Source organism: Paramormyrops kingsleyae, chromosome 5, assembly GCF_048594095.1.
Source record: "Paramormyrops kingsleyae isolate MSU_618 chromosome 5, PKINGS_0.4, whole genome shotgun sequence".
In the NCBI taxonomy this organism is placed as follows: Eukaryota; Metazoa; Chordata; class Actinopteri; order Osteoglossiformes; family Mormyridae; genus Paramormyrops; species Paramormyrops kingsleyae.
The window spans coordinates 8,111,152-8,125,233 of NC_132801.1; the positions used below are offsets into that span (position 1 = coordinate 8,111,152).

The 14,082-nt window shown below is 47.3% G+C and overlaps 2 protein-coding genes across 3 annotated transcripts in view; one reads left to right on the plus strand and one right to left on the minus strand.

The window, feature by feature from the left end:
* Nucleotides 1-697, minus strand: part of ncf4 (neutrophil cytosolic factor 4) — a 16,529-nt gene extending 15,832 nt beyond the window's left edge. The window contains exon 1 of the mRNA XM_023814538.2: nucleotides 542-697. Within this exon, the coding sequence (XP_023670306.1) occupies nucleotides 542-573 (32 nt within the window). The 5' untranslated portion in view covers nucleotides 574-697. The remainder of the gene's footprint in view (nucleotides 1-541) is intronic.
* pvalb7 (parvalbumin 7) overlaps nucleotides 1-13,405 on the plus strand; it is a 25,775-nt gene extending 12,370 nt beyond the window's left edge. Inside the window, exons 1-5 of one of the 2 annotated variants that reach the window (XM_023814539.2) lie at nucleotides 7,814-7,966; nucleotides 10,434-10,502; nucleotides 10,942-11,074; nucleotides 11,981-12,090; nucleotides 12,892-13,405. In XM_023814539.2, coding sequence (XP_023670307.1) covers nucleotides 10,442-10,502; nucleotides 10,942-11,074; nucleotides 11,981-12,090; nucleotides 12,892-12,917 — 330 coding nt within the window. In that variant the 5' untranslated portion in view covers nucleotides 7,814-7,966; nucleotides 10,434-10,441 and the 3' untranslated portion in view covers nucleotides 12,918-13,405. Of the gene's footprint in view, nucleotides 1-7,813; nucleotides 7,967-10,433; nucleotides 10,503-10,941; nucleotides 11,075-11,980; nucleotides 12,091-12,891 lie in introns of those variants that run through there. The other variant, XM_023814541.2, reaches the window with a different exon arrangement.
* The last annotated feature ends 677 nt before the right edge of the window (nucleotides 13,406-14,082 follow it).

The following is a 14,082-nucleotide window of genomic DNA, read 5'->3' on the forward strand; positions in this document are numbered from 1 at the left end:
ACATAGCGCCAATTTAGGAATAATGCTTGTTCTTAACACCTTTAGAGCCTAATTTTGTCTTAAGTTCACCTTGGGGAAATTATAATATTCTGTCTATGTATCAAAGGGCATAGGAGACATTTTGATACTGGGGAGGGGGGCAGCATAATAATTTAAATGCATAGGTCTATTTATTAGGGGGTAAAGAATGAAGCCAAATTATTTGGGGGGGGGGGAGTACTATCTATCATTTGTCTGTCTGTCTGTCTGTCTGTCTGTCAATCTAGCTATCTAAAACGTGTTTAGAAGGAGTTGATATAGTTAATCCGTAAACACACACACCATTACTACCATGAATTCATGCTCATCAAGCTTTTTTTTCATACTAATTTACACACAGTTCAAAAAGGGGAATGATTCAGCATCCCGCATTTCAAACACGTCGTAACTCACTGAAAATGCATCGCCTGTCACCGATATTACCGGGCTCATCACTGGCGGCTGTCCAAGGTGCATGACAGATAAGTCCCTATCTCACACACACGCTGGGACCAGGTCTCACCTCTCATCTCTTAGCTGTCGGGGCAGAGACATGACTGCGGCCGTGGCGTGGAGCCCAGCACCCGGGCAGACGTCGATCGAAGGTCCTCGCAGATCTGAATGCAGGAAGCTGAAGTTTTCAGATGGCAGATGTCGGCCGGAGCATTTCACAGAGCCACGCCTCTTTACATGAATCGTGTTCACAGTACAGTTTCGGTTTGCCTTACAGTGAAAACGGCCATATATTAATTTGCGATTGCGATCTGCTCCGTATTGTGCCCCGTTTTATACGTGGGTCGTTTCTGACTACAGTTGTTTTCCAATAACAGACCTAAATATCATTTGTCATTCACAAAGACAGACGAAAAAATACAAAAATTATTACTGATAGTATCTGAGAAATCACTTTAGTCACTATTTATTGCTTATTTTAATTATTCATTTTTGATCGAATTTAACTGATACATTAAGACTTCTGATGTACATAGATTATTGAAGAATAAACTACGTGACAAACTATTTTCATGCAGCATCAAACACAAAAATGAAAAAAATGCAATGGAAACTTTATGCAGTTGCCGCAGTGTGTCGTGCTGCTACCACACGGTGTCGCTAGAGCGACTCGAGCGAAAACGCTTCTCTGATTATAGGTTATAGGCCGTTTACTGGAGTAAAGTAACGAAGCATAATTACTTCGTTACTGTACCTAATTAGTTTCTTTTCTGGATTTGTACTTTGCTGGAGCAGCCTATTTAAGTTGTTTCAACTTTTACTTTCACTTCGCAACATTTATGAGCCAAATAGCTACTTTTTACTCCGACAAATTCTGCAGACCATCGTTACTCACCCAACAGAAAAATGCTCGATTCTGGGTAAAATCGGATTTTTAAAAACTCTTAATTGCTATCGCTTTTTGTCTCACGAGTTTGAGCAATATTTTCTCTCTTTATTATTGTTATTATTATTAGGCATGTTGCTTGTTATTATTTTTTTTATTTTATTGTTTTTTAATTTTTGTGTTGTTGTTTTGCATTACATACTGTCTTAATTAAGACAGAACAAACAACAGGCCTGTGTAGAGACGCACGAGGGCCAGGTAACATACTGATATTGCCGGCCGATATTTAAACTTTATCAATATTTAAAATTAGTGGCACCAAAGATAAAAATACAACCTGGCCTACTGAATTAATGGACGTGATTGCATCTTCCATAGTTGACGACGACATGTTTTTAATTCTTTATTAAATCCGGCCCGGACATCGAGCTCAGCAAGTTTATCCACTTTTTCTCCAAATAAAAAGAAAACATCCGCATGTCTTTTTGCGACTCGTTGTTTGCGATTCAGTTTTCCTTATTGTAATGCATTGTTCTCCCGCAATAATTTACCGGGATAAGTTAGTTTGTTTTTTTTATTTTATTTTAATGTGTGGTTCTTTTTATTTATTATACTTATGAGTAGCCCTATTTTAAAAATCTGTATTTTTTTTTACTTTCACTTGAGTAGCCTACTATTTTAGTGAACTACTGTACTTTCAGTACACAGGTACATTATGGTGTAGCACCTGTAATTTTTTAGTGCTTTTTCCACCACTGCTTGTGTCCATTGAATCTGAACATTTATAAACCAAAAAAAGAAAAACGGACAAGTAAGTAAGTAAACAGGCTGATCCTTTGCGCTGAACTCTGGCATTAGAGTGAATGCAGGTTCTCCGATACCCGCGGATACACTTACGTCCAAGGTCGGAGCAGCTGCCGCCGCGGCGCGCGCCCTCCCGCTCCCGCGAACATATGTGGCGCGCGCGCGGCTGCACTCCAGCAACGGGAATGCTGTATCTGTGGTGCGAGACCAGGAAGACTGGCAGGCCTGGTCGCCCAAGCAGCATGCAAATCCCGTGCCACGCATGGTTACAGTTACAGCACTGATGTGGCAATCCCGCAGGGGGTTGGGGGGGCGGGGCAGATGGTGCCCTCCAAAATGCCGAATGGGACATTCACATGTTGGGAGTACAGACCATGCACCTTACAGGTCATTTGCATGTTGGGGGGGGGTCTTCTGAAATGTAAGGTTCCTTTCTTTGTAACACTCTGGAATCTCCTTCCCTGCTTTGGCCGATGACCCATAACACAGCATGGCGCTTTGCATTATAAGCCGCATGCCGATGGCAGTGTGTGCATTTACACGGGCTTGTTTGGTGCATAAATGACTCACACGCTGCATGCACACATACACAGTTATACAAGTTCAGTATTAATAGCAGTCATGACCCGTTTCGCAGCATCTCCACAAATGAAGCAGCCTGATTGAGAAATACCTTCCCATGAAAGTACAACAGCCTGCCTCTTCACCTCTGTAGATTCCAGCTGAGGAGAATGTAAAGAAGCTGTGAAACTCTAGGGGGTGCTGTAGCTCATGGGGGACCCGGGTTGGAAGGAAGGAGAGCCTTTAGGTTTTTATTGGTTAGATTAACAACAACAGCAAAACATGGAATATGCATCTGTAGGCATGCATTTGGTGTTTATTGGGGGGGGGGTTCTGTTTGATTGGTCTTTAGGTAACAACGTGTCACATGCACAAGTCTGCCGGCTTCTTATTGCGATCATTCCAGTGCTGCTCACTGCGATGCCACATGCAAGGCAACTCCAATGCTGGAGCTCGCAGCCTGCCCCCCCCCCCCCATCCCCACAACCCCTTTAGCCTCAGATGCAAATCCTTGTACCAGCTCTAACCCCTCGCTTGTTCTCCCACCTCAACCTCTTCCAAGACACCTGTCGCGGGCTTTAACAGCCTTGCACCTGCCATGACCATCACTGATACTGTCAAATCGCTTCCTTCTCCTGTCTGAGCTTGGTACCGTGTCTTCAGGTCCTTGTTTCGCCCTTGATGGGTCACTCTCAGCCTCCCTATCTGTGTTGTATTTCCTGGATTGCTGTCACCAGTTTAGGATTATTGCTTTACGTCTATTTTCGTGTCTGTGTTTCCGCTTTCTTATTTTTTACTCCACTCCGTCTCTACTATATCTCACCTTCTCTGTCACACTCCCCCCCCCCCCTCGCAAGAAAGTGCTGAAACAGAGAAATATAATAGCTGAAAGGGAGCGAGAGGGGAACTAGAAGCACATCACCCCCTTGTCTAAGTGGAGGCGAGATGCCAACAGCGTCCTCTGGTGGCAAGGGGCAGAATTAGCATACCTGAACAGAAGTTAATCAGAATCGGTCCCTGTGGCATACCCATGCTCACGGTTCTACACGGGCCCTCCAGCTCCCCTCAATAAGCCCAAATATAACCTCTAGGGACCACGTGAAGAAATCTGAGAGACTGGGAAGGAGAAGGTCAGGGATAGGGCAAGCTGGGGCTGAGCGGAGGTCGTGCGAGGCCTCGCCGCGCCCTCCTACCCCCACCGCCGCTCGGTGCCACGCCCCCTGTGTGCTTCCAGAACCCGTGGATCGGCAGTTCTCGTCACACGAGTGCCCTATCACATTCTCCCTGGTGTTTTTGAGAATGTGCTCATCATAATGGAACCAGAAAGACGGAGTTTTGTATTAGCTGAGCTCAGGAGGTTTATGCGATCATCCGTCCCTCTTTTTTGTGCTGCCTCCTTCATGTCCACCACCTCCACTACCCAGCTGCCCCAACCCACCCTCTGTTTTCCTCTTTTCCTTCAAACGTACTTTCAGGCCACATTAATACTCCTTTGTAATTTCACAGTCGGTGCCCATTTGATCCGGTTGGTTCTGGAGACCTCATCGTCTATTAATTGGCTTTACTATAGACCATCAATTGCTCTGTAACAGCCTGCCAGGCCCCGTGTGAGTCTACAAACCAAAGCAAAGATCCCCCCCCCCCCACACCCACACCCCCTTTCTGTATAAACACTCTAAGCACTGATATAGATACTGCCTGGTGACGTAAGGGGAGATACAGGGGGAACCATACAGGATGATGTTATCAGGAGTGTTGAGTGACATTTATGTAATGCCTTGTGAGGGAATCCCCTAACTATGATGTAAACACCGAACACGCCGACATGTAACCATGCCCCAGGCGAGAGGAAAAAAAAGCACACACTTGCAAATATTTGTCACACACTAGGGATACAGCTCAAGGTTCACTGGAACACTTTCAGGAGCCACGAGCTGACTAACGAACACATCCGAGAGTGTAAACAAGGCTGCGAGCTGAGAGAGAACATACAGGGGCTTTAGTGGAGTTCAGACACAGCGATGCATAGTTTTACTCCCGCCGGTCCAACCAGAGTGGTTGTATTATTCATTCAAATGAAGCAATTAGAGAAAAACAATTCATAGAGCCAAATGCAATGAACAGAAAGACATGAATGCATAACGCACTGAATCTACTCTTTATCCAGTTAATGAGGGACCAGGACTGGTGAGTCATGGTCAGGTTTATATTGACCCGAGTAACAATATTGAGAAATAACATTATATACAACCGAACATTCACAATCAGTTATGTTAGCATAACTGGTATGTAAGTACGTATTAACAGTTTAAAGGTTAAAATGGACAGTGATGTCTTGTACTCACTTTGCAAATGCTCTCAAAATAAATACACAATTGTGCTGTTATGACAAGAAATCACTACACATTTTGACCTCTATACCACAAATACATACTAGTGTACCAGTTACGTTAACCTCTATCCATCATCCTTCCATACATCTGTGTTTAATAGTTGGTCAGGGTTTGGTTGGGGTCACACAGAGCATTGTTTCTTAACCCAGTCCTCAGAGACCCCCAGACGCTCTATGTTTTTGCTCCTTACAACTCCATACTGGACAACACACATTTTTGCTCCCTCTCAGAGGTAGCATAAATGTGGACCGTCTCAGGGTTCCTGAGAATTAGGTCGAGAAACACTGGCATAGAGCACATGGCCAGGGTAGACCTTGGACATGATGCCAGTCCATTGCAGGGTAGAAACACGAGCATCACTGCTCACACATAATCACGCACTATGGAGAGTTGGAATGATGAATGGATGACCTAACTGGAGTCTCAGTGATTTGAAGCCAGCTGCAGGAAGCTGAGGATAGGGTTTGACATCATAGGCCTGTATGACATGATAGGTCTGCATGCACACACCAAAGACAACAGAACTGCTTTTCTTTGGACCTGGAGAACTTCGAAGAAGCCAACAAGACTATACAACACTTCATAGGGATAATGTAGGGAAGTGTGCTTCAAGAACAGTAACGCATCTCCAAGCTGCATGTGTCCTACTGGTCACTAAAATGTCAAACAGCCGCTGGACAAAAATACAGTCTCTGATGTCAGCGGTGTCGGTAATTGTGACAGATCAGAATGGACCAACAAAGTCCTGCTTCAACACAGATCCTGAAGTAAGCTGTTGGCAGAAGGGTGCACCCCCGCCTCCCCAGGACAGTTAGAGGTACAGGCATTCCCTGGCATGATATTACCTGCCCCCCCCCCCCCCCACCCAAGAGGTCTGCAAGCGGCACGGCAGGGATTTTGGCCACTGGCCTTGCCTGCTGCTGGCGGAGTGGAGGGCTGATAAATTTAGTCTGAGAATGACAAGTTGGAGTGCAAGGAAGGAGTAGAGAGGATGCCATAAATGGAGGTGGCAAGGTCCTTCTGTCGCAGAGGATGGACGGGTGAGGGGGTGCAGCCATGCTGGAGGGCTTCCTGCTGGGGTACAGGCAAGCAGGGGTCTCTAGCAGGAAATTAATAACTGGGAGTACTATGGGATTAATGATGCTCAGGAATGAGGGCGGAAACAGGGAAGGAGGAGAGCAGTGGGAGAGCTGAATGTGATCCAGTTATTAACTGGGCAAATCCATCCTTTGTTTTCTTCTCCACTTAATTCTGTTCTTATATCCTCCCATGTTTCAAGGATTTAGAAACTATGCCAAGCAAAAGGCTCATGGTGCAGGAACCAATGCTAGTGGCGCTTTTCCACTGGCATTCAGGAACCGGGCCGTATCCATGAAGAGAGACTAGTTTCGGCGCGGTTCCAGCTTGCACTATTGAAGGGTTGGCTTGGTAAAGGCATTGCCTGGATTGGAGAGTGACATTGACGTTGAACCAGAGAGAGAATTGTTTACTGTGCACAAGGTGTGCATCATAAATTGCTGTGTGCTAATTTCCGCTAGAACTTTCTGTGAGATTTGCTGTGTTATGCTAGCATCAAATGCTAGTGGAATTAGCATTCACTTATGTAAATTTACATTACGAATCTATTCCATTAAGCTGTTCTATAGTACTTTATTAAGTAGGAGGTTAGAAATTTACCAGTTCCGAGTTATTGGGAATGCATCAGTACATTGTGATGTGCAATACTACTAATAATGAATAATATATAGATTATACACAGTTTCCTTCAGATAATCCATGCCCAGAATGCTTGTATTTCCAAGAATTTCGACCAATCAGGTGGTGGTGACATAACCAGCTTGGTTTGGTCATGCGTTCAGCCCTGCTAGTAAGTAGGGTCATGTCAGTGCAGGTATGTCTTGTGTAGTTTACAATGGAAAACCGTCTCTTTGCGCTATGGCTCGGGTACAGCTCGGATCTTGATGGCAGTGGAAATGCACCATAGGTCTCTCTCTTAGATCAGGATCCTGTAGTGATTGTTGCCAACAGGCAATATCCATCAGCTTGGACAGTAAGCATTTTTGAATAGGACGCTTGTGTCATAAATCATCTTCAACAGCTACAGGCGGAGTTGTTTACCATCATCTTCACAACACCGTCAGAAATGGTCGTGTATGATGATGACTAGGCCTGGGGGTAATTGTGCTGATCCTATCTGGAAAAGGGGGCTCCCAGGACCATAAGGGAAGGTCTTTCACGAACTCCACCCGCAGCGCAGTCCAGAAGGTGACCCACAAACCAGTGTTTGGGAAGGGGTGAAATGTGTGTGCATTGAAGAGTGAAGTCATTTGTTTCAAGCTTGGGGGGGGGGGGGCAAGCAATGGACGAAAGGGCGCAGCATCCTGGCACAGACAGGGTACCCGTAAAAGCCAGCCAAAACGGAAACTCGTAAAAAGGACGCGGGTTTGGGTGGGGGGCGGAGTCCGGGGGGTGTCGGAGCATAGGTAGGAGCAAGCAGCGATGTGGGCAGCGAAGGAGCCCAGATGGGTGAACAGTGGAAGAGAGAGAGAGATGGAAAAAGACACAGAGTGGGAGAATGGGCACTGGGGGGGGGCAATTATTAATAGCCATTGATTTGTCCATGTAGTGGAGAAAGTGATACGGCCAATGGGCCACATAGCCTCTCGACACTGGGGGGCGAACGGCCTCCCATTTTTTGTCCTAAAATAGAGTCTGCAGTGAGGCTATAAAAGACAAATAGTGGGGAGAGGCCCCCGCACCTCCGCCTCGGCCAGCCTCCTGACCTCCTTCTGCGGCCCCTCGCTCTCGCTTCTCTTTCTCTCTCCAGTGGTCGTACCCCCCCATAACACAGGTAAGGCCCACCAGCGCCAGGCAGGCGGGGCATGTGGATGCGGGGCCAGGGGTGTAGCTAGAAATTTGGGGCCTCCTGACCAAATATCACCTTGGGCCCCCCTAGGGGACATTTTGCCAACTAGGGGAGGGGGGAGGGGGGGGGTCTCCTCAGTAGATTTTACTCACTGGGCCCCAATGCTGGGCCCCCTAAATCTGCCAGGGTATCCATGCCCGTCCTCACAAAGTCAGGATTAAAACTGTAAGCACAGTGCAGGGGAGCCTGTGAATTGTTCTTATATCATTGTGGCCGAACATGTCATCCTGTGTATTTACATCTTCGGCAAAAGCACTAAATTCGGAAGAGTTACTTCGATGGTCCTGCTAGAAGCCAAAACCGTCTTCTTGATGAGGGTTCTGAGTGTTCCAATGTTCTCATTTGCGTTCGTTACCCATTGTGCCGGTAACTCTCAGCTAACCAGGAAACGCTGCATGTGTTTTGGTAGTAACATGAGCAGAGTAAGATCCAGATAGTAGAACTCCAGACCAAGATTAGGTTTCAACCAAGAACTCTTTATGCTCAATTGTTGGTTCAAACTAAATCTTGGTCTGTAGTTGTACTTTCTGGATCTTAATTTCTTACCTCCTGGTGCTCAGGAGTTTAATGATATATCTTGGACAGAATGTTGGACTTCAGCTCCAAATCAAGGTTGTACTGTAAGGACACACTGGACCGTTGCCTGACTTATCTGCTTCTGATGGCTGTATTCAGTTAACCTGCATTGCTGATGGCCAGTGGGCAGCACAGTCATGCACCTCTGATTATACACTGACTCCAGGCCTTAAAGCTGTTGGGACGTCCTTGGGTGCTTGTAGGATGGAGGATCAGTTTTCTTGGTATTGCTTTGATATTTTTTAAGCCACTGTAGAAATGGGAAGTGCTGTACAGGCAAAATATTTAAAGATGAAAAATGTGAAATTTATTCATATTTGAGTTTCAGATCAATTCTGATGGGATACAATAGAAAACCAAAGACAGGTGGCTGTCATTCTGCTTCTGACAAATGCTGTATTGAATGGTATGGACAGCTGGCTTATTGCGCATTACAGCTGCAGTGAATTGTGTCCGTAATATTTTATGTCAACAGCAGTATCCAGCTCCTCGATCGGTGCCTATTCATGCCGCCTCAGGTAACCGGATCCCAGTCGTGGAGCACCACTGCATTTTCTCTCTGGTGTTTCCCAATCCAGTCCTTGGGGGCCCACAGTCGGTCCACATTTTTGCTCCTGGTAGGCAGGGAGCTGGGAGGGAGCAAAAATGTCTGTGTACCGTCTGTGGGTCCCTGAGGTCTGTCCTCCAATTTGATCTCCTCGTCACCAAATGGATGTCGTGAATAAAGGCGAAACCTCACTCTCAAAGTGACATGGGGACACTCAGCGAGCTATGGTTAATTCTACGGAGATGCGTCTCCGCCAGACAAAGCGGCTTTTCCAAAAAGGACCTGATGGGAGACTGATGGGTGTAACCTCAGCTTCTGTGAGGGATATGACATGGACACATGGATATGCTTCCTTTATTTGGACAAGAAGCCCTCCCCAGCTACAAAACCCATAAACATGAGGGTGGGGGGGGGGGGGGCAGGAGAGGACAGCTGTGATTACCCAGAATGCTTCTTTAACGTTTTTGGGGCAGCCGAAGTTTGTGCGGAGTTACAGTACACCACCGTAGAAAACTTTATAAAATTTAAAAAATGCCCCAGCCTCTAGAGGGTGCTGTCACAGCGAACATGTCCTTTGTTGAGTGGGACAACAGTCCATGCTATGCCCCCCCCCCCACACACACACCTGCCAGCTGAGGCCCCTGTAGCATAAACGCATCAACAGGTGGATGGATGGGCGGCGTAGCTTCTGAGTGGCTGGCCAGTCTGTGCCCCCCCCCCCTCCCACTGTTCTCATACCTAAGGCCAACTGTTATGTCCAGCTTCAGAAACTGCCTGGGGGGGAAGGAGGGGGAGGAAGGGGATTGGCTGTTTCTGGAAGGGGAAGGGTCGATTCAAAATCTTTTGTGAACCAGGCCAAGGGGTGGATATAGCTTGACTTTCAAGAGTAAACTAAAAAAAGTCTGAGCAAGGTGGGGGGAGGTGGGGGGGGGGGTTGCACACTGGAGACGCCGTGTATGGAAGACACAAGCTCCGCGTCTGGAGTGTGACCAAAGGCGGTATTTCAGACTCAGCGAAAAACTATAATCCAGGAGAATGAGTCACAAAGCGGGTGTCTGGTCCAGGGATGTGAATTGAAATGTTCAGATCATGTACATGCAGAGTCACTGGTGAGAGCAGGGGGGCCACATTCCTCAAGGGAATGGAAAATGGAAAGTCTAGGCCACCAAGGTCCCCTTTATTTAACTCTCCCGGATTGAGACAGGACCCTGCTTGCCTCCTTCTTGACTGTTCCTCCTTTTCCTGTTCTCCTTCTCCTCCCTCCACCAGCCGCCAAGATGGCCATGAAGGACCTCCTGAAAGCTGAAGACATTAAGAAGGCTCTGGATGCCTTCAAGGGTGAGGTGGAGATACCGCTGGAGCCGGCCAGCCACAGTGATGACGATGGGTGACGATGTCGGGTGTCACATGGGAGAGCAAGGGAATGAGGCTATTCATTCACATACTAAGGCCTTTCTCTGGAGTCTGTCTGAATGCTATAGAACTGAAATCGCTAGCAATAATTATCAGTGATTATAATGAGGTTTATAATAAGTCCTTCCTTACAGAGAAATCAGAAACACTTTCATCACAGTAAGGTAGTCCTTCCTGCACAGCTAACATAATTGTTATCATTTTAGCACCCACAAAATCCCACTTTCTCTCAGGCCTCAGAGAGCTGCTTATCACAGGATTAAAAAGCATAAATACATGTACAGGTTTCAGATCTTTCAGTGACCACGGGGTTCACGTTTCTGTCGTTTCGTCGTCATGACCGCAACTGTGTCCGTCTATGCAGCTGCCGATACCTTTGACCCTCTGAAGTTCTTCGACATGGTGGGTCTGAAGGCCAAGTCATCTGAGGACGTGAAGAAGGCCTTCAAAGCTCTGGACGTGGACAACAGCGGCTTCATCGAGGAGGAGGAGCTGAAGTGAGTGGGCATTATGGGAAAAGAGTATCGTGCGAACACACAACCGCAGCACATACACCCCCACTGCTATCAACTATCCATCACCATAACCACTTAATCCCAGCTGTGGTTGTGGGGGAGACCGGAGCCTATCCTGGGAACAATGGGCGCAGGCAGGAACCAACCCTGGGCAGTCGCCAACACACCACAGGGCACACACTCACACACATCACAGGGCACACACTCACAGCCAATTTAGACTCACCAACCAACTTGCCCTGCACACTTTTGGACTGTGGGAGGAAACCGGAGCCTCCGGCAGAGACCCACACTAACACGGGTCGAGCGTGCAAACTCCACACAGGAAGGACCCGGGACCTTCTTGCCATTAGGCAGCAGCGCTAACCACTGCGCCGCCACGCCGCCACGCCGCCCCTCGCTATCAACTAAAGTATGGCAAGAGTTGCCACCACTGAGAGGTAGCTGAATAGCAGATGTTTGTGTCTCCAATAGCAATTTAATATCAGCAGACATAAGCCAGACACGGCAAATCAAAAATAAGACAAAACATCATACACAATGAGACAAAACAGACACAATGAGACAAAACAGACGAAATGAGACAAATCACCAAACACATTGGTGGCCTAATGGTTTGGGAAGTGTACTTATAATTGAAGGATTGATGGTTTGAATACCCAACCAGCAAAGTACCACTGGGGTACTGTGAGCAAGATACTACTCCCTGGGTGCTGAATCAGCTGCCCCCTGCCCCCTTACATATGGGTTAAATGCAAAGAACACATTTCATTTTGGTCTGTCAACTCCAGAGCACATCATCTCCAGATGCTCGGGGCAAACAGATATTCATTGGCTTCCTGCATCCTGAACGACAGTACCCCCCCACCCCCATCCTCCACACTCCAGGTTCGTGCTGAAAGGTTTCGCCTCAGATGGCAGGGACCTGACCGACAAAGAAACCAAAGCATTCCTGGCCTTGGCGGACAAGGATGGAGACGGGAAGATCGGCGCTGAAGGTAAGAGAGTCCGCGGCGAGCGGCTGACGTGTCGTCCCACCGACGCAAACGTCTGCCTTCGCGTTTCCGCAAATAAAAAGCAGACTGGCTGGTGGTTTTATGTCACACATACAGATGTAAGGTGAGGTCAGGAAGCAGAACTCATAAGAAGTGATTCCCAGCCTCCCTGCACAATCGTCATGGAGGGTCCACCGACAGTCAAAGTTTCTGCACACACTGACATTTTCTACTTTTGCACGTTACTCACTTAACATTTACTAAAAATACACTCAATATTTTTGGTGAACAAATAAATTTACAGTCCGTTCACCATTTGAGTACCTTTATTAGCAAGAAAATGTCATATCTTTCATTCATGAAAGTAACCTCCTCTAGCAGTAATAACAGCAGAGGAAATCTGAGGCATCCTTTCTGCAAGGGACATTAAATACTGCTCTGATTCATGGGAGGAAACTGTTAAGTTGTGCATTTAAAGTTAGAGTACAGCCTAGAATTTGACTCTGCCATCACCACACAACCAGTTAATAGGATGTCAGCCATGCATTACATACTCTTTCCATGTTATAATCCTTCATAAGTTTTATTTGACTTATATTTTCATTTATAGTTGTTCACTCAACTTTCCAATGCATAAGGTGTGCAAAAGCTTTTGACTGGTAGTGTACATGGTGACTGGTTGTGTACGTGGTGACTGGTAGTATATATGGTGATTGAAACTGTGTTGAGGTAGTTCTGTGCTAACGATGGCCATGTTCCCTTTCTCCACCCCCCACTTTCACATCTCCTCTTTGCCTTTTCCAGAGTTCGAGGCCTTGGTGCATCAGTAGGGGGTTTTGCCCCACCGGCCGACTCTCGCTCTCTCCACACCCCTCTATCCCCCCCCCCCCCCAATCCCAAACCACCGCTCCTCACGTGACCCCCTCCCTACCCCCATGGAGCACAATGCTTCGCCCACTACAGCGAGCTGGAAGAGATGCATTACAGCAGGGGGAGGGAGGGGGGCAAAGAAGGGGGGGCCTCACTCACCTTATTTATTTTCCTTTTTATACAAATATACTGTTGTTGTACCTCTTTATTTTTTTTTTCAAATATCTGTTTCATACTAAGAATGAGTAGATATGTAAACAGCACATCCACATCGCCTGTACTACTGTCTCTCACTAATTCTCATTTATGCACTCATTCACAAACCCCCCTCCCCCAACCCAACCTCCACCCCCCTCCCTCGGTTACGCTGTAAGAAGACGACGAGGTCAAGCTGCAAAAAAGAAAGCGAAAAGAGCAAAAACGAGAAATAAAAAAAGAATGCCTTGTGTATACGGCCCATGCTGTCTTGCTTTATTCGGTCGCCGACGGCGACGCTCACATCAGCAGCGGCGGACACGGGGCCCGAGGGAAGGAAATGTGACAGCTTCCTCGGGGAATACTGCCGTTGTACCCTTAAGTAAAGCTCTCAGCTGGACCAGTTCATCTCCAGCTGTGTAAGAAGGTGAAATGCAAAGAGCGTAAGCGAAACAGATGCTAACGCATCGCCGTGCGACTGGTCTGCCTCGTTTCAGCATTTTCTCCGGCCTGGAGCAAGGGGCTGGAAAATTCATCAGCGGGGGGGGGGTCACACGGAGGACCGCTCTGTCAATCATGGGGGGCTGGCCGTAAATCAACACCTGCTTTCTACTAAGGAGGGCTGTGAAGTGTCGATGTCCCCTGGAGGGACGCCCAGGGGGATAACTATATACACCTGACGAGTGCCCCCTCCCCCACAGAGGCGGGGGGGGGGGGGGGGGACAGGATAGCAGGGAACAGATACGGCCCATGACACCCGATTATTATTCCTCTGCAGTGTCCTCCCCCCAGAATTTTGTGGTCACATGACACATCTTTAAAGACTTTTTAAGCACGCAGAGAATAACACTACAAAGAACCCACTCCTCTACTCCTGCGTAAGGTTTACACTTTCAAACGGGTTTATCGATTTTAATTTAAATTGCCAGG